General features: G+C 43.1%; 1 protein-coding gene across 1 annotated transcript in view; it reads right to left on the bottom strand.

The window, feature by feature from the left end:
* necab3 (N-terminal EF-hand calcium binding protein 3) overlaps window positions 1-20,318 on the bottom strand; it is a 156,665-nt gene extending 136,347 nt beyond the window's left edge. The window contains exons 1-2 of the mRNA XM_084316175.1: window positions 20,187-20,318; window positions 11,236-11,260 (exon numbers count right to left, since the gene is read on the bottom strand). Coding sequence (XP_084172301.1) covers window positions 11,236-11,260; window positions 20,187-20,306 — 145 coding nt within the window. The 5' untranslated portion in view covers window positions 20,307-20,318. The remainder of the gene's footprint in view (window positions 1-11,235; window positions 11,261-20,186) is intronic.
* Window positions 20,319-20,654: the final 336 nt, after the last annotated feature.

Raw genomic sequence — 20,654 nt, 5'->3', positions numbered from 1 at the left:
AGATGGAGAGTAAACAAGAGTGTAAGTGAGTGAGTGAGTGAGTGAGTGAGTGAGTGAGTGAGTGAGTGAGTGAGTGAGTGAGTGAATGAGTGAGTGAGTGACTGCGTGAATGAGTGACTGCGTGAATGAGTGACTGCGTGAGTGTACGAGAACTGTCAGTGAGTGAGTGAATGAATGAGTATGTGAGTACTGTAAGTGAATGATGAGAGAATGTAAGTAGGGCACAAAGTAGGCCACACACTTATCTCTCAAAAGGTCAGTCACTCCCCCGCTGAGGAGCTGGTCTGTTTGTCCCAAATGGTTTATACATTTCCAAGGACATGTAAATACTTCTGGGATCCAGCAAGAGCTCGGTCTCTTAGCGCTGCTAGGGTGGATTCTTGGGCACTACATGAAAGGCTCTACATCTAACCATTACTGATGCTGATATTCTTAGCATCTCTCTACTCTAGAATGGCTTTCAAAGGGTCATCTGTGAGGTCTTTAGTATATGGTGCCTTTTAACCTACATATCTATAACTTTTTACATTTCATTATTTTTTTTATGTGTAAACACTTGTATTACATACAAATTGTAATTTATTTCTTCTGGTTTATTTTTCCGATCCTTTCTTCCACTTCCTTTACTCTCTTTTACAAACATTCAAAATATTTTCTAGTCTCCATCTGAAGTCCCTTGTCTCTCGTTTCAGCTGTCTGGTGTCTCCATCTGATCCAACATGAATTCTTCATTCATTATGAAGAATGACAGCCACTCCCTCTATCACGCGCCGGCAGGACAGAGGAGCAGCCACTCCCTCCATTACACCCTGGTAGGACAGAGGAGCAGCCACTCCCTCCATCACACCCTGGTAGGACAGAGGACCAGCCACTCCCTCCATCACACCCTGGCAGGACAGAGGAGCAGCCACGACTCCTCTATCACACCCTGGCAGGAGGACAGAGGAGCAGCCACACCCTCCATCACGCCCTGGCAGGACAGAGGAGCAGCCACAGTGAACGGCCCATCCTGCTGCGCTCACGGACTTGTCCCCTCAGCCATCAGACTGTTTAACACCTCAGGCATGGGCAGCAGCTCATGAGTCGCAATTACCTTATTGATCTATGTTACTGCTGCTACTTTTTTTCTTTTTAACTTTTTAAATGTGTAACTTTTTTACTTAAGTACACATGTTACCAACTGAAAATAAGTCAGATATGACTTGAATGCCACTTGCTGTAGAGAGAGTAGTAAAATCAGCTGTTCCAGGTTTCCACCGGCCACTATCGTAGCCAAGTCCAGCCGATAACAATAGTGGTAAGTAGTAAAAAGAAATACTGAAAAAACTAGACCTCTTGGAGCTACTGGTTTCTCTACTGTATGTATTCAAAACAATTCCAGTCTAAAGGACCTCATGCGCTGCTCCTCTAGTTACATTTACATTTACATTTACATTTAGTCATTTAGCTGACGCTTTTATCCAAAGCGACTTACAAGTTCTGTACGACAAGCCATCAGGAAGGGCACAACTCTATCAGCTGAGCAACAATGTTCATCAAAGTGTTGAGTGCTACAGTGTAGGTTAGTTTATTAGGACAAGTGCATGACAGTACGGTTAGTTAGGGTTAGATTTTTTTTTCTTTTTTTAATTCAGATAATGGTTGAAGAAGTGCGTCTTTAGTCGACGGCGAAAGATTGGACGTGTTTCGGCTGTCTTAACTGGGGTGGGTAGTTCATTCCACCATTGTGGGGCAAGGACTGAGAATAGGCGACTTCTCTTTGATGACCCTCCCGGAGCTTGGATAGGAGTAGGTCTGAGGCGGCCAGAAGATGCAGAGCGTAGGGGTCTTGAGGGTGTGTAGTTAGAGACCATTGACCAGAGGTAGGCGGGAGCGGTTCCCTTTGCCACATGGTATGCTAGGTCGAGGGCCTTGAAGCGGATTCGTGCAGCAATGGGGAGCCAGTGCAGGTCCCTAAGAAGTGGGGTGACATGGGCCGACTTCGGTAGGTTTGAGATCAGGCGGGCCGCTGCGTTCTGAATGAGTTGAAGATGCTTAGTGGCAGTGGCCGGGAGGCCAGCGAGCAGTGCGTTGCAGTAGTCGAGGCGGGAGATGACTGTTGATTGGACGAGGAGTTGGGTGGCTTATTTTGTCAGGAAGTGGCGGATCCTTCTGACGTTGCTCAGGAGGAATCAGCAGGTTCTGGTTGTCGCTGCGATGTGAGCAGAGAAGTTCAACTGGTCGTCGAGGACAACACCAAGGTTCTTGGCGGTCGGGGACGCGGTCACAGCTGCATTCTCGACTGTGATGGAAAGGTCGGTCAGGGGGGAGGATTTGGCCGGCAGGTGGAGCTATTCTGTTTGGCTTAGGTTCAGTTTGAGGTGGTTGGTCGTCATCCAGGCAAAGATGTCGGACAGACAGGCCGAGATCCGCTCAGAGACGTGGATATCTGAGGGAGGGAAGGAGAGGAAGAGTTGAGTATCGTCTGCATAACTATGGTAGGAGAAGCCATGAGACGTGATAATGTTACCCAGTGATTTAGTGTAGAGGGAGAAGAGTAGGGGTCCTAAAACCGAGCCCTGGGGGACACCTGTCCGCAGGGGGCGGGTGGCCGACAGGGTCCCTCTCCATGACACTTGGTAGGAGCGGTCATTGAGGTATGATGACAGCCATGTCAGCGCAGAGCCAGCCACTCTTTAGTTTCCACTGTGCACCATCATCTCAGTGTAGTTTAGTACGGTACAAATGAAAAGAGGAAGGATGGTGAATGATCCATCATGCAGGATGGTAATATTATCTTTTTACACCATCATAACAACTTCACTTTTCTCTCTCTCTGGGTTCCTTTTATGTAGCCCCAGAGTCCCAGCCATGGGCGGATTGGCAATTTTGTTGGGCGGAAGGTGAATTTGTGCACCTGTTTGTTCATGTCATGGCTCTAGGAACCTGCTTGCAGGTGGGGCTCTGTCAAAACAGATTCGCTGACCCAGCACAATTTTGGTATCCATTTCGGCATAAAATCACGCCTCCATTCGTTCAGAAAACAGAAAACAGAGTCCATTCTCTTCGGATCAAATAACAAACTCAGCAAGACCGACGGCTTCTCAGTTACAGTGGGTGACAATATTGTCACAAGGAAAGATGAAATTACATACCTGGGTTCCATCCTAGAGGCAAATCTTTCCTGTGACAAAATGGCATCCAATGTAATAAAAAAAGTCAACCAACGAACTAGATTCTTGTACCGGATCTCCTCTCTGGTAAATAAGAATACCCTGAAGACTCTGGCAGAAGCACTCATTCAAGGGTACTACGACTATGCTTGCACCTCATGGTACCAAAGCACCTCAAAGGCACTAAAAACAAGATTACAAACATCACAAAACAAACTGGTCAGACTACTACTCGACCTTACTCCTAGAACCCACCTCACCCCTGCCCACTTTGACTACATAGGATGGCTTAGAGTAGACGACAGAGTACAGCAACTTGCAATGGGCCTGGTCTACAAGATACACTACAAAACACAGGTACCCATGTACATGTCGAAATACTTCCCACAACACCAGAGGGAGTTCCACAAATCATGTGCAACCCAGATTCGGCACAAACAAGGGACTAAATACATTTAGCAATTATGCCACAACAATGTGGAACGCCCTACCCACAGCCGTAAAAAGATGTGAATCCCTACCCACATTCAAACCGCGTTCTCAAATAGCACATACGGGAGGCTGCAATTAGAAACTGGCCACCGTAAAGGTCCAACCCCCCCCCCCCCCCCCCAAATAGTCTCCTCCCCACCGTATGTATATATTTTCTCCCCATCATATAATCTCTGTTAGGATCTATGGGTAACAGTACTGTATATTTATGTCACAAATGTAACAGTACTATATACCTGTATGTCATGTATGTCCCTATGTCATAAATGTCATGTATGTTGGGTATGTCATAAATGTCACTATGAATTGAAAATTGGGGGACCCTGATGTAAACAAGACAAACGTCTTTCTCTGGTCTGCATCCCCTTAACAATTGTGTGTGTTGAGCCTTACTGTATTGTACCCATTCTGCAAAATAAAGTTTTCATTAATTAATTCATTCAGACCACGTTTAAGTGCAGCCTCCAGCAATCGGAGACAGTAGCCTAGGCAGAGGCACATGGAGGTTTGAGGCTGTGAATAACAACACCAGCCTACAAACCACTGCAATGGAGGGGGGGGCACTGCTGATGGAGACTCAGGGCTAGATCCACAAAGAATGGAAAAAAATAATTGTTAAGGGGATGTAGACCAGAGAAAGACTTTCGTCTTGTTTACACCAGGGTCCCACATTTTCAATTCATAATGAATTGTAAGTAGGTTGCAACTAGCACCGTGCAATCCATTATTTGTGGATCTAGCCCTCAGTGTTCAGGATAACAGAACATGAGGTGAGGAGGACCTTTAAAAAGGGGAATATCAGGAAGGCAGCAGGACCGGACAATATCCCCGGCCGCGTCCTAAATGTCTGTGCCGACCAATTGGCCCCGGTATTCACTGACATATTTAACCTGTCCTTAGAACAGGCTGTCATCCCCACCTGTCTGAAGAAGTCCACCATTATCCCTGTACCCCAGGTGGTGAGAGCAGGCAACTGCACCTCCTCATCCATCACCCTCAACATAGGGGCCCCCCAGGACTGTGTTCTGAGTCCCCTCCTCTACTCGCTGTACACACACGACTGTGTGGCACAGCGGAACAACAACACAATCATCAAATTTGCTGACGACACAGTAGTGGTGGGCCTGATCTCTGCAAACGATGAGAGGGCCTACCTGGAAGAGGTAGAGAATCTGGCGCGGTGGTGTCAGGAGAACTGCCTCTCCCTGAACGTCAGCAAAACAAAAGAGATGATTGTGGACTTTAGGAGGTCGGGGGTCAGGGACTACAGCCCCCTCAGCATCGACAGCACTTTAGACACTTTAACACACTTTATATTTATTGGTAAAGAGATTTGCACTACAACTCATACCTCATTGCACCGTACCCTAAGTTGTACCTCATCCCATTTCTGCATTGTATTGTAACTCAGCTACTAATTCTTTTTCCTACTCTGTATTGTATATTGTATATATGGATATTGAACACTTTTGTTTACACTTGTTTACGTACTTTTGACTTTCTATTTTATACTTATCTATTTTATTTTTATCTAGCACACTCTCAGGAGCAGAACAGAAAAAAGCATTTCATATAAAAGTATTCTGTATTTTTGTATGACAACTAACTTGAAACTTGACGTCAAATTCCAACAAACTGTTTTATGGATCATTCCACATTGATGTAAATCCTTCATAATGGAGCCTTTCAATCAATATCACGACAAGCTATTTTAAGCTTTACACGTGTGGTAAATGAAGTCATGTGTGGATCAGGATCTGTCAATATGCACCATTACACATGGGAAACGTCATGGTGACAACGATTCGATAACAGCTATTTTACCTAACTAGGATATCCGAGTGCAACCGTGAGCACAACACACAACACAGAGAAGAGGACACGTGAGGAGAGTGATAGAAGATCATGTTCTCTTCCAAGCTGGAGGTCGGAATTACGACCTCAGTGCGTTCAAATGTCCAACTCGGAAATACAGAGGGAGAAACCACAGGCGTATATGAACTGTAGCTTATCTATGAGAGGACCACAGACCACCACAAGAAGCTGGGGTTTGTGTGGCTGGTTTCTAAGCACTTGAGCACTATATTCTCTTTTTTTATATTTTTGATAACCAAACATTATTTTGTTTGTGTGTGTGACCATCAAATGATTAGATTGTGGCATGCTTTGGGCGGTTAGGTGGCGTAGCGGAGATTGCGTTCGTCACCAACCCCGGAGACGCTAGGATTCGCCTGTTTGAATCCAGCTCACAGCTCCGGGGTTGTCACCAGCTTGGCTGGCCGTTCACACTAATACAATTGGCAGTATTAGAGGGTGGGAGAAGCTGGCGGGGTGGGTCCGGGTCGTTGTAAACAGCGACTCCTACAGTTTGGTCGGGGCGCCTGCTAAGCGCGGATGGGACCTGAGTGGGATAGTGTGATCCTTCCACACGCTACGCCCTCTCAGAGAATATCCGCGCTGCCAGGTGAAAAGAAGCGGTGATTGGCTGGACGTGTGTCGGAGGAAGCACGTGGTAGCCTCCACTCTCCCAGACCGACTGTGGGGGGTAAGTGCGCAGCAACCAGGAAGGGGATTGGGAATTGGCATACGACTAACATTGGGATGGGAGAAAATCGGAGGAAAATGGAGGGGGAAAAAGATCAAAGAAAAAAGAGAAAAAAAAAGATTGTGGCATGCTTTTGAACTTTCCAATATTGTACATTTACATAAAAACATTTACGACAAGTCAGCAGGAAGGGTACAACTCTTACAGCTGAGTAACAATGATTGATTGATTGATTGATTGATTGATTGATTGATTGATTGCTTGATTGATTGATTGATTGAAAATGTTATTAACAGATTGCAGAATGGGTACAATACAGTACGACTCAATACACACAATTGTTAAGACGATTCAGACCAGAGAAAGACTATCGTCTTGTTTACATCAGGGTCCCCCATTTTCAATTCATCATAAGATTTATGACATACACGACATACAGATATACAGTACTGTTACACAGTATGATCATCAAACAGTGCTGAAACTTGGGTGTTGCAGTGTTGAGTGCATAGTAGTAAGACATATTAGTATAGTAGGAAGAGTGCATGATAGTATAAGACAGTAAGAATGTAATTCTTTATTTTTCATTAGATATTGATTGAAGAAGTGACCATTGACCGGAGGTAGGCGGGAGCCGACACTGTTTTGATTGCACATAGTAGAAGAACATTTTGCTTACCAATGTACCTGTTGTGTCTGTTGTAGGGATGCATTGCATCATTTGGTTTTAATGCTTAAAAAACAGGGGGTGTTTTAGTGAACCTTTATGAGATTTGGGCACTACATTGTGTAACTACTCACATTACTGAGTAATGTTACATTTAGCAGGTCAATATAGCTGTTGTTGCCTATTGGGCTTTGCCATGTTATGATTATTTGCAGCATAGCCTATTTATTGTATGCTAAATGTAGTACCTTTCATTCTGGACAATATTTGTAATTTTGGTTATTTATTTGATCTAATAAACATACATTTGCATAAAACAAGCATATCTATCCACTCCCATGTTGATAACAGTATTCAACATTTAAAAAATAGCCCTTTAAGGTACATTTTGAACAGATAAAAAATGTGCAATTAGTATGCAATTTATCACAGTTAACTATGGCCAATCGTGTGATTAATCGCGATAAAATATTGACAGCCCTCAATCATTAATGTAATAAAGTAAGAAAGATATTGGGAGCTGCCACAGTGTTGTGAGTCTGTCTGAATTGCATAGATTACATTTTTCAACCCAGCACCTGGAAAATAAATGTGCGTGTGTACTGTATGCTCTGATTACTTGTTTTCTGAGCACAAAAAACCTATCCTTTGTGTCTGTTGTCAATTGTGTGGGTTCACCTTGTGAACAGTAAGATGTTTCTCCACTGGCTCGTACGATGTGCGCACTAAGCAATGTAAGAAATAAATAAAACCAACAATAAATAATAACAATATAGAACAAGACGGTATATGGAATATTAATACAGTCTATTCCACTATAGCTATATCCGGGCGATTGGGTTTAGTTCTGATTTATTTATTTATTCACTGTCATTTGCAGTGTTCGTGTTACAATGCCTATTTGAGTCATGACTATAAATGTAAAACGTAATTGTTAATAGGGCTGTCACTAATGATTATTTTGTTATTGATTAATCTGTCGATTATTTTATTGATTAGTTGATTAATCTAAACTATTAATTTACCAGAAAAATCAACAACAATTGATTCTATTTGCAATTGAATATTTAAATATATTTTACTAGTATGCTCAGGTCACATGGGTAGTTGCTTCTTTGACACCTAGGGTGACCAGGTGTCCCCCTTTTGGTTGTACTGTCCCACCATTTGACCAAATGTCCCGCGTCCCTCATATTGAGAGGATGTCCCTCTTTTCGAAGCCAAAAAAAACATGCGTCTAAAAGCCCCTCCCTACAGTAAGCGTAGCAACCCGCCTCTTGTCCACACACATTGCTCTGATTGGTTATAGTACTTTAGCGTGCTGCTTGCCTGCTTGTGACGTGACTGAGACTGAGTCGTGACGCTACCTCATATCGCAAATCTGATTGGTAAAAAAAAACACAACAACATTACAAGCAAACTAGTTCAAGATGGAAAGCAGTAAAAAGAAACGGACCTGCAGTTACAACCAAGACTGGCAAACGACACATGACTGGGTGAGGCAGATGGCAATCCGCAGCAGGCTTTCTGTGTTTTGTGTCATAGTTCGTTTTCAATTGCGCATGGAGGAGAATACAACTTGAAGCGCCACAGTGGACGTGAGTCTCACTTGAAAGTGGCTCACCAAAAAGAAACATCCAGATCTATGGATATGTTTCTTCTTAAACCAAACAATGATAGCCAGACGGACAAGGTCACTGCAGCTGAGATAACAAGTGTCTATCACACAGTACAACACTCCCATTCATACAGGTCAGCCGACTGTGGTAACCTTTAACCTTTGATTTAAATCTATTCGGTGAAGACCATGGCAGTTATTCTAATATAGAAACACAATTTATTTGTATTATTATTTTTGTATTATACTACACTGTTTTCCCTAGTTCTGTGTTAACAGGGAATATCAAACACAAGACATTCCTGTCAAGTGATGACGTTTGAATATTTAAAACAGATGTTAGGTGGTATTTAATTTGTATTTATTTTGATTTAACCTTTAACCTTTGATTTAAATCTATTCAGTGAAGACCATGGCAGTTATTCTAATAAAAATTGTTACATTATCTATCTGTAAGTAAGTAAGTAAGTAAGTCCCACTTTGTCCCACCAAAATCGTACTGTTGTCCCACTTTGTCCCACCAAAATCTTACTGTTGTCCCACTTTTGGACTTTTTGCATCTGGTCACCCTATTGACACCACCTACTGAATACCCAGAGTAGGAGATGAGCCATGAAGCTTTTTTTTATGTCTATAAATGCTGTGTAGTGTGGATGCCTACTGTGCATGAGTAGGGTGAGTAACCTACATGCCATTACCGCTAAGCCTACACACACACACACACACACACACACACACACACACACACACACACACACACACACACACACACACACACACACACACACACACACACACACACACACACACACACACACACACACACACACACACACACACACACACACACACACACACACACACACACACACACACACACACACACACACACACAAAATATGGCATATCTACTGCTGCTGGAAGATATCGCTGATCGTGCACTGAGGAGGGAGTGCCAGTACCACGACCATGCGGACCGATTCGCAGAGAGCGATCAGTACCTACCAAGACCTGTGCAATACCCTGGAGCCAGCACTGAGGAGCCAGACCAGACGCTCAAACCCTGTGCCACCACATGTCCAGGTACTATCCACCTTGGACGTGCGCATCAAGGCACCCTCCCCAGATGCGTTTCCATATCTCAACAGAAAGCAATACCACTCCATCAACGTTCAAATAATCTGTGACACACAGAAGTTGCTTACCAACTGTTTCGCCTGTTTTATTGCAACACTACTATCACCGACATCTAAGAAGGGAGATCCCCCCTTGAATGGCCCTTCTAAGGTTTCTCTCCTCCACAGTGCCTGTGGTGCATTTTTTCCTATTGCTAGGTTTTTGTGAGTTTTTCCTTACCTTCGCGTGGGGTATGTCTGGGAGTGTTGCATTTATTTTATTTATTTAATTTTTTTTGACTTTATGGTGTTTTTCTTTTGTTCTTGATTTATTGTGATGTTTCTTCTTGACTTGTTTAAAGAAAACGTGTCCGGCCCATGGGGACATTAACATGTGTTGTCGGGCCTTACAAATAAATTTGATTTGATTTGATTTGATCAACTCATCTTGAAATGTGTCCATTTCAAGTAAAACAGTTTCTAGTGCCTTATACCTATTCTACTGTCACCAATGAAATTGGGAAAAGAGCTTTTATGTTCAAAGCTCCCTCTGACTGAAATAACTTACCTGCACTCATCCAATCCCAGACTCCCAGAGTATCCTCATTCCTCATGCCTGATTGCATGTGCGTTCACTGATGCTTTCAGTGGCCATTGCCTTAATGGTGATCTATTTTCTGATTGCTGTTTGGGCGGTAGTTGATTGGTAGTTTAAATGTTTTTTTCTGTTTGATTGGAGTTTTTGTGTTTTTTGTCTTAGTCCTTGTTTTGTCATTGTTGCTGTGGGACCCCCTCAAAAAATAGAGGCTACTTTCAAGAGGTTTATCCTAATAAATGAAATTTTCAACAACAAATGTTGTGTAGTGTGAACTGATCTGTCAGGACTGTCACAGTTGTGGTGTAGTGTGTAGTGTGTTATGTGTGGTGTAGTGTGTTGTGTGTAGTGTATTGTGTGGTGTAGTGTGTTGTGTGTGGTGTAGTGTGTTGTGTGTGGTGTAGTGTGTTGTTGAGAGCAGCGCTGTGAAGGAAGGGTGTGCTGCATTTACAACACAAGAGAAAATGAGAGCAACACAGCATGTGGCACAATAATCATTTTATCTCGATTATCTTGTTGTCATGATCGTGGGAAGCCACGTAATTGAAATTGAAACTCAATGAATCACCCAACCCTAGTGTGTGTGTGGCTATGTGTGTGTGTGTACACAGTACACGTGTGCGTGTGTGTACACAAACACTTATCAATGATCTTATCAGTGTGTTCACACAGCTCCACTTCCAAACACAAAAACAAGAGATGATTTCTTCGAAAATGGAGCTTGGCTTAGCCCGTATTAAAACATGAACAACATACACTGGGATCCACAACAAGTAAACCGTGTCCAAGCCGACAGAAAGCCACACACCACTGCGATAATCCACCATCTCCACATAAATCTAATTGGAGCAAGAAAATCATAAATCGTCAGAGCACGAGGAGAGAGAAGAAGAAGCTGCACTTCTGGAGTCATTCATGCAAATCTGTTATCTCTCCACCCGGGTCACATGAGACACACAGTGCAACAGCATAAACGTGGGAAAACTACAAGCTCACACTTATAAATGAATCATCAACTAAACCTATAATATGTCATTTATAGTTTACTCACCGTTCTTGTCTGCTCGGCGGAAAATCTGAAAGAAAGAAGAAGGCGAATGAATGAATGAATGAAAACTTTATTTAACAGATTGCAGAATGGGTACAATACAGTACGGCTCAATACACACAATTGTTAAGGGGATGCAGACCAGAGAAAGACGTTTGTCTTGTTTACATCGGGGTCCCCCATTTTCCACAAGATTCACACAGACCACATTCAATAATGGCAAACACTGCAGCACCAGTCACATGCAAATGTACGTTAATCACAAATATAGTAAGGGGCAATTGAGCAATTATAAACGCATCTGGCGGAAGTCTTCATGTGATTGGTGCTGATGTGTTTGCCATCCAGTCATGTACACAGAATGTGGTCCATGTGAATCTCGTGGAAAAGTGGAGATACCGGTATTTTACTAAATATGTTTTCTGCAAGAACTTTCAAAAGATATGACAAGAGCTGACCACCAGGCGCAGACCAAAAAAATACAAAACAATGACTGAGCGAGCTTTTCATACAAGGATAGACCGTATGCGGAAACTGAACCTGAAGATTCAATGCATTTCGATTATATAAAGGATTTGTTTACTTGCAAGTTTGCAATTTAGCTAAATAATTTACCAGCTTTTAGAATTATGATGAGTTATTACAGTTAGTAATAGTCCACCAGGGAGCAGTCTTTTCAGTGCTGGCATGAAACAAGAAGTAATTTAATAGCTGAGTCCCGGTCTGATATTTGTATTGTCCTAGATAATAGCAGCACAGTGCACACTTCAAGTATATTAAAGTTAGTAAAACCATTTCAATGTAAGTAGGATATGCTTGGTAATTTAATAGTTCAGCTTAAAGAAAGAAATTGCCTACATCACAGCTTTCCCTTAATAGTTTTAATGAATTTATTCTTTTGAAAAAAAAAGGATGTGAATTTTATTAATATACCTGATACCGATCAATACCGATCAATTATCATTTGTCGTGATCGGCTCTGATTCAATCGGCATCTGTTTAGCCCTGCCAGCAAAAAAAAGAAGAGCTGCCCGCTTATTTTCTATTCACATGTCAAACTCTACAAGAATCTAAAAGAAGAATGGCATACGGACAAAATGTGTACAGAGAAATCATTGAACGCTCTCAAGCCTATAAAGTAAAAGTAGATGCAGCTGATGGCATCAGAGTAATACATTTTTGACCAAATAACGTCCTACGCATCACACCGGGATACAGTAAATCATGGGCAGCCTACTTGAGAGCAGAATACAGCCACGGTATTAGTCCCTCCATGGTCTCACTTTCACTGTACTGTAGAGCTTTGATCGGGCCCAAAGAAATCAGGCCTGGCCGGGCCCAATCGGGTCCAGAATCAAAGCTCTATTATGGAGCTCTCCCAAGCCATGCACAGGCTAGTTCTGTCTACCCAAACCACGGCAGCAGCACGGCGGGTCGGGCCCAATCGGATTCGGGCAGAGAATCAAAGCTCTACTGTACTGTGTGGTAGAAACGGTCTCCCCCTCCCCCCTAATACAATACCCTCCATTTGTCCCCTTAACACTTTCACTGCCACACACGAGATATCTCGGGTTTCCGATAGTTATGTTGAAAGCCACTCACGAGATTTCTCGGAATTAATTTTTTTTTGCTTTTTTTAGCGATCTGAAATCATATTGCATCACGCGAGCCTACCCGAGTATACCCGAGCACCGCCGGCGATCAGATGTGGAAAAAAGCGCCCCCTATCGTCTCCCAGATGACATAAGGGATTTTGGAATGGACTCAATGAAAATGGATGGGGGAAAAAATCCTGTACTCCACATTTTCCAGTCCACTGATGCAGCCGGGGTTACCACAGTTCATTCTGGAGCCTCTCAGCCCCGCGGAATCATGTACTGTGCTGTACACACGTTGGATCCATACACTTATCGATTTTTTCGAATGGTGATCAGGAATTGGAATACACCAGTTGGATACCATCTGATGTCAGGTAAGGAATCTATGTTATCAGTGTTAGGATAATCAGACTAATTTTGATGAAGATATAGGCTGTTTTGTGAAATGGGCTCTTTCGGTTTCACTGTAAAAGTCCAAGAGGAAATGAACACGGCGATTATCCGTGCGCGGCTCGAATGTGCTTGCGTGCACGTATAATATTGATCATCTAGCGTTTATTTGAAAACGATTCATAAATAGGCCGACGAATATCAACGTTCTGGAATATTCCAGTAAAAGACGATTATCATAGAATGGTCCAGAATGAACTGTTTTTTACCTCAAAACGGGTGCTTTTCAAAATGCTCTCAAATGGAAATGAAGCGATAAAAAACCAATCTGCCTTGACAGCACTGACTGGAAAAGGATTCTTTGATAAGCGACGGGCAGATTAGACACATAGCCATAATTTAAAACATAGATTAGGCAATATTAAGCGTAACATTGGCGCCGATGGTGGCATTGAAGCGATACCTCTGGCGCCACCTCGTGGCATTCAAAGTGTTAAAGGAAAACTCCAACATTTTGGGAAATTAGCTTATTTGCCATCTACCCTGGAGTTAGACAAGAAGATACATACCTTTTTCTTCTCTGTGCATGCAGTAGGAGCAGGAAGACGTTGGGAACTAGGCTAATGGAGGAACCTACTTCCAGTGACTGACGCTAAGCTAGGCTAACGGTGCATGTCTTCCTACTCCTACTGCATGCACAGAGAAGAAAAAGGTATGTATCTTAACACTCCAACATTTTGGGAACCCTGGAGTTAGACAAGAAGATGCATACCTTTTTATTCTCTGTGCATGCAGTAGGAGTAGGAAGACGTTAGGAACTAGGCTAATGGAGGAACCTACTTCCAGTGACTGACGCTAAGCTAGGCTAACGGTGCGCGTCTTCCTACTCCTACTGCATGCACAGAGAAGAAAAAAGGTATGTATCTTCTTGTCTAACTCCAGGGTAGATGGCAAATAAGCAAATTTCCCAAAATGTTGGAGTTTTCCTTTAAGGCCACATCCAGACGGAGACGGAACGGATCTTTTTCGTTTTCATTAAAAAAAGGTTTTCCCTAAACACGAAATCGTCTCAAGAAATATGTGCGTCCAAACGAAACCACTGAAAATGCTGTAATGCTGCCACAAATGTACAAAATAAACATCTTTCCTGTTTTACTTCGCTCTTTTATTTTGAAACCCCCCGACTGGAAGTGTTATTGTTGTTATCGCTAGCGGAACAACTTGTGTCGTCCGGTTCTGTGCTTTTGAGCTAACGCTAGTTAACCTAGCTAATATGTGTCTTCCTTTGACTTGTTGAAAATGTCTAGAATACAAATGTTGAGATTGTTGGCTGGGTTTGCGCATGCGGGTTAAGGGAGAGGTGGGCTATTGCTTCATCGGTTCAGGAAAGATGCTTGTAAAGACGGGAGCGCAAGTGTGGCGTCTTCAGATTTGTTTACTCTGGGACCCGTTCTCAGAAAATATTGTATTCAGGCTCCCAGAACGCAGTTCCGTGTGGACAAAATGTGCATACGATCAAATACTTTGGCGGATACACCCAAAATCATCTCCGTCTGGACATAACAGTCTCCCTTGTCTCCCACCTCGACATCCTGTCTACCTATGTAACACCCACCTTCCACCATCCCCCCTTTCCCCCACTACACCCCTCCTCCCTCCTTCTGGTCACCCCCCCCCCCCCCCCCCCCTCCCTTTAAATCACCTGTCCCCACTCTCATGGTATATAATCTAGTCACAAGATGAATTCGGGGGTCTTCTTAGGCTTGATTGATTGATTGATTGATTGATTGATTGATTGATTGATTGATTGAAAATTGTATTAACAGATTGCAGAATGGGTACAATACAGTACAGCTCAATATACACACAATTGTTAAGGGGATGCAGACCAGAGAAAGACTTTCGTCTTGTTTACATCAGGGTCCCCCATTTTCAATTCATCATACATATAGACATAAAGACAAACTCAGGCAAACTCCTGTTTTAACAAATTTAAGAACATTTGTAACAACCAACTACTATTTGACCCACGCATTCTTGCTCCGATATCCACAACAACTGCCATGCTGCTGTTCCATTCTCAAGGGACATTTTTTGAAAATCCTCCAGTACTAATGTAGGATAAATCCAGGCCAAGAGAGGACTTCTGCTGTGACTATAATTGTTTTTTTCATTCAGGCAAAGGGTTATCACTCTGTGTCAAATGCATTACATTTCCAAGCCTTCCCCCATCCCACAGGCATTATATCTCAAATTCAATCTAAACCAGATTGTTGCTTCCCAAACCATCAAGAGCTGTTATTGTAGAACCAGCTTTATATCTGTCTCTGGGCTCTCCATCCAGTGTCGGGAGAAGATAATGCATCATTTACTGGGAGCCCTGAAAAGGTCAGGCCTGCTTCCCAGAGTGGCGCTGCTCTGATGTCACCATGGCAGGTGTTGCCAGAGAGAGAGAGAGAGAATGTGTGTGTGTGTGTGTGTGTGTGTGTGTGTGTGTGTGTGTGTGTGTGTGTGTGTGTGTGTGTGTGTGTGTGTGTGTGTGTGTGTGTGTGTGTGTGTGTGTGTGTGTGTGTGTGTGCGTGCGTGCGTGCGTGCGTGCGTGCGTGTGTGTGTGTCATCTCGTGGGGACAAATTGTACCAATGGAGTTACTACAGTGTGTGTATTTAATTGGCCAGTGTTGTCTATTATAGGCTCCAGGGGGGGGGGGGAAGAGAGAGAGGAAAAGGAAGAGAGAGGGGAGAGAGAAAGAGAGAGAGAAAGAGACACTTAGGGCTTAAGTTAGACATGGTTATGTAGAAACCCCCACGTACACAAACCAAAATCATTAGGCAAAAACACATGTGACAACGCTTCACCGACGCTAATCGCTCCTCTGGTCTTTGAAGAAGACACTGTTTGAGACATTGCATTTTTTTCCTCATGTATCACTATATATCACTGCTAATCTCTGTACCCCTCTCTTTCATTTAAAACCATAGGTTTGATCATTATGATGTGAAAATGGCTAAAACAGCAGTTGTCTACTGCAATAATGTCATGACAAGGATATGTTAATATAAATTACATTCCATCAGGTACATCCAGCGTGGTGGGTTGTGATGATTTCTACATGAACAGCGCTGACACACTTAAGAACAAATCTGCCTGATTACAGTTTCATATTACAAATAACTCACCCACTTTACTGTCCTATTATTACACGTTTTCTTGACGCTTCTGTGTGCAGTTTGTTTATCTCTACAGAACTATAGAAAATGGGAATGTTCCATTAATGAAGTTCACTTTTTGGCCTGGTCAGAAAGAAGACAATCTGTCAAAATATCAACCCGTGCTGCTGTTTCATCCATCAGTGTTCTCAACTTGACTCCAGGGGACCCAGGAAAATATTATTTTGACACAAGCTATACCAGGTTATACCAGGGGAACTATCTTACTATTTATTTCACTATTTGGGCAATTTTACACAATTCCTGTTTGTTTTGTTTTGTATAAGTACTCTAGAGCAGCATTTTCTGCACTTCCAGATTCCAAGCTGTTTTTGGCTGGGCTCCGCCCAAACTCGCAATGCGCTTTGAGTGACAGTCACCCACAGTCTGCACTGGGAGATAACTTTGGGGGGAGAGAGAGAGATAGAGGGACTAGGGGTGTAACGATTCGACCTCACAACGATTCGATTCGATTACGATTCTTCAGGCAACGATTCAATGCATCATGAAATCTCTTCATTTGACCACGATTCGATTCGATACATTTTCGATACATTTTCGATTAATTTTCTATCAGTTAATTCCCCCCAAATGTGGCTGGGGGAACTTATTCACTCAGCATGAATGGACTATAGGTAAATAAAAACAATACACACACAAAAAAAACATAAAAAAAAATAAAATAAAAAAATGTATTAATCTTTTTTATTCATTTCGATTATAATCGATTCTAACATATTCAAATCGTTGCATCAAATCTAACACATTAGAATCGATGCATCGTTACACCCCTAAGAGGGACTAATTAATTTTGCCGCGTGGGGGCATAATCCCACGGGACAATGCATTGGTAACTTGTTTCAAATGACAATATATACCCCTGTGAATATTATTGCACGGATCGGAATACGCGTGGGAGCGTGCGGTATGATATTTTGCAACAGGTTGACGTGACGCAAGTGCTGATACAAGAGAGAGCGAGAGAAAGAACGAGCGAGCGAGGGAGAGATAGAGGGAGAGAGAGAGAGAGAGGGAGAGACAGATAGAGAGAGGGAGAGAGAGATAGAAAGGGAGAGAGAGAGGAGAGATCGCTCCGAGAGCGCTCGTGTGTTCCCGCATTTCTGTCCGCTTTATCATTTTATGACAGAAATCTGATAGAGTGTATGCGCCAATAATAACGAGTCGAGTGCTGGCGGATGAAGACATCGTCAGGAAATGAATGCAAGGACGTATTCGCTGCTTGGCAGTCAGGAACTGCACAACATATCTTGCCCGTTTTGCTCATAACGTTTTTAAATACTAACCCAATGCTAACTCACTGTTAAACTTCAATTCCACGCATTTGCTTGCGTACTGCAAAAAATAATGGTTGAGTGTGGGCGGTGGCTACAACCATAGAGGGGGCATTAGGTATGCAGATGAGAATTCTTACACGTCAGAGGTACGCGTAAATTCAGAATGGCTTAGTTCAGTGGGGGAGGATCTCGTGACATCTGAACTGGAGGAATACACCAAAATGAGAATTAGAGACATAGTGTTGGTACAACCCCACATTGCTAGAAAACAATGCAAACCCCTGGAAAAGGCCATTTATAAGATAGTTCCCCTTTAAGATTAATCTAACACAAAGTACTCTTTTATGTATAGCCTTTACACCACCTTGGAGTAACAATATTTCTATTCAACCTATTTTCATATTGCAAATCAAATTATAGTTCCCCTGTCAAAACCAATCAGTAGTTTTACCAAAACAATTCAGGGACTAATTTCGATCCCTTGAGGCGACAAAACGCTGGCTACGGACCCCATTTGTAAAGAAACACAGTTGTAAGTCATAAACAAGGAGACAGAAGGGATAATAGATTTTCATCAACTGTCGTCTCTCTTTCGTGCCCCTCCTTGCCCGAACGAAATGACGAGAGAGTGATACATAAATAAGACATTATGCAAAGCAAGCTTGGGCTTAACTCGCTGAGATGAAAAGAAAGAAGGAAACAAACAAGGCAATCAGAACCAGGATGGTGCACTATAAATCACCAGCTTCAGAGTCTTACGGTAGTGCTGTATCCAAGGTATCGCCATGGCCAGTTCAGTGTGGTCTATCAACTGTGTCTATCTAGAGGGGGGATATGTTGTAGAACAGCCTAAAATACTATGTTTTGTCTCAGCTCCAAAATAACGATTGTCTGCCTCATTAACTGTCGTGTGTGTGTGTGTGTGTGTGTGTGTGTGTGTGTGTGTGTGTGTGTGTGTGTGTGTGCGTGCGTGCGTGCATGCGTGCGTGCGTGCGTGTGTGCGTGTGTGTGTGTGCGTGTGTGTTTGTGTGCACGACACGTGCATGTGTGGCTCTCATGCATCTCAGGCAACACAGATGCTAAATTGTATTGTACCACAACCCAATGGAGTTACTACAGTGTGTGCATTTAATTGGCCAGTGTAGGCTCCGGCGCTAGCAGCAGAGTAGACAGAAAACAGGGCAGTTAGTGAAAGCCTGGACCCCTCATTAGTCCACTAACCAAGCTACAAGGTGATGGATACGAGGAGCACATTATTTTAATGAATAATGGAACGATACCCATTTTAAGAATGCACACAATGTTCTTCCTGTGCCCCAGGACGGTTCACTCAGTATTTGTGAGCGAGAACCCTCCAGTCGGTGCTGTAATATGGGATGTAAAATCTGTGGCTGCTTCATAGACAACAAATGGGGCTCTGGCTTTATGAGGCCGGACAATGTTTGTGTGAGCTCTTACACCCAAATTAAGTTTTAATTCTGGTTCAGACCTTCTGGCAATGCTAGAATAATATAAACCTCATTTGGGTGTAAAAAACTCACACAAACATTTTTATGATCTCATGAAGTCAGAGCCCCATCCATTGGAGCAGAGAGAGAGAGAGAGAGAGAGAGAGAGAGAGAGAGAGAGAGAGAGAGAGAGAGAGAGAGAGAGAGAGCGAGAGAGAGAGAGAGAGAGAGAGAGAGAGAGAGAGAGAGAGAGAGAGAGAGAGAGAGAGAGAGAGAGAGAAAGAGAGAGTACATTGTGTCAAAACAGATTATACTTCTTAGCTCTTTGCTCTAGTAGTCTATTCCATCAGTATTTTGTGTGTGTGTGTGTGTGTGTGTGTGTGTGTGTGTGTGTGTGTATTTGTGTGTGTGTATGCAGGGCAGGGAGGCAAAGAGAACCCCCCCCCCCCCATATTCTGTCCAGCTGCGAGAGCTTACTCTATCATGCAGAGGCAACAGCTGTAACTCTCTCCTCCAACACACACACACACACACACACACACACACACACACACAGGAAGGACACCAGGAGCTCAACACATGGTCAAATACCAGCTAATTGGGCTGAGTGGGTGGTGTGGTCTGAGTGGGTGATATGGGCTTGGGGGAATAGCATAATACCTGGCTGTGTGATACCTTACACAAATTTTCTTTTCATTGTCATGTTCATCGGCCTATCACTGTTACTTTCTAGAATATTCTGCGGGGAGGGAGGGAGAAGCAGGGTCGATTAAAATACTGCCAACGTTTTTCACCTCCTATCTTAAAGTGTTTATAACATTGTTATATGTTGGTCATGTTCTATTAAAAATGTTTTATAGTTGAGTTACCCATCCATCAATAACTGTCTCTAACAAAAGGGACAACTTCCACTTTAAAGGATGAGACTAGTGGTGTTTGGTAATAATTATCAGTCGTTTAGAAAAACAATATTGGGACTTAAAACGTATACGAGAGAATAATTGCGATACACTCACATCGTTAAAGATTGGAAGTCCGCGCTCAGGGATGTGCAGTGGCTGCTGATGCTGAGCGCGAAGATGCTTCTGTTTCGCCGACTGCAGGCACATAGTAATCATCTCCGTACAAGCCAGCATGTTTGAATCTGTCGAGATAACCTATTCACCTTTCCACTGGTGTTAATTTAAATGGTTGCCGATGTGGAATAAAAGGACGAAGTGGTGCAGACGCTGCAGAGTGAGTGGAGTCAGTCAGGGCTGTAGATGCTCTCTGCAACTTTCTGCGCCAGAAGGTAACCTCGTTCAGCCAGAAGGGCTAACCACTCCTTGAGCACTGATTGGCTAGTATCCTCCTCGTTGAGCACCCAGGGTGAACATGAAAAGGGAGAGAGGGGAGAGAGACCACGGTGGCGCATTAACAATGACATTTAAAAGTAGCATGATCTTGTTGGATTAATCAAGATCAAATGCCCACTCCTTGCATGG

This window comes from Notolepis coatsorum (genome assembly GCF_963971535.1).
Source record: "Notolepis coatsorum genome assembly, chromosome: 6".
NCBI lineage: Eukaryota > Metazoa > Chordata > Actinopteri > Aulopiformes > Paralepididae > Notolepis > Notolepis coatsorum.
Note: the sequence above shows the minus strand (reverse complement) of the source record. Positions and strands in the feature narration are given on the sequence as shown.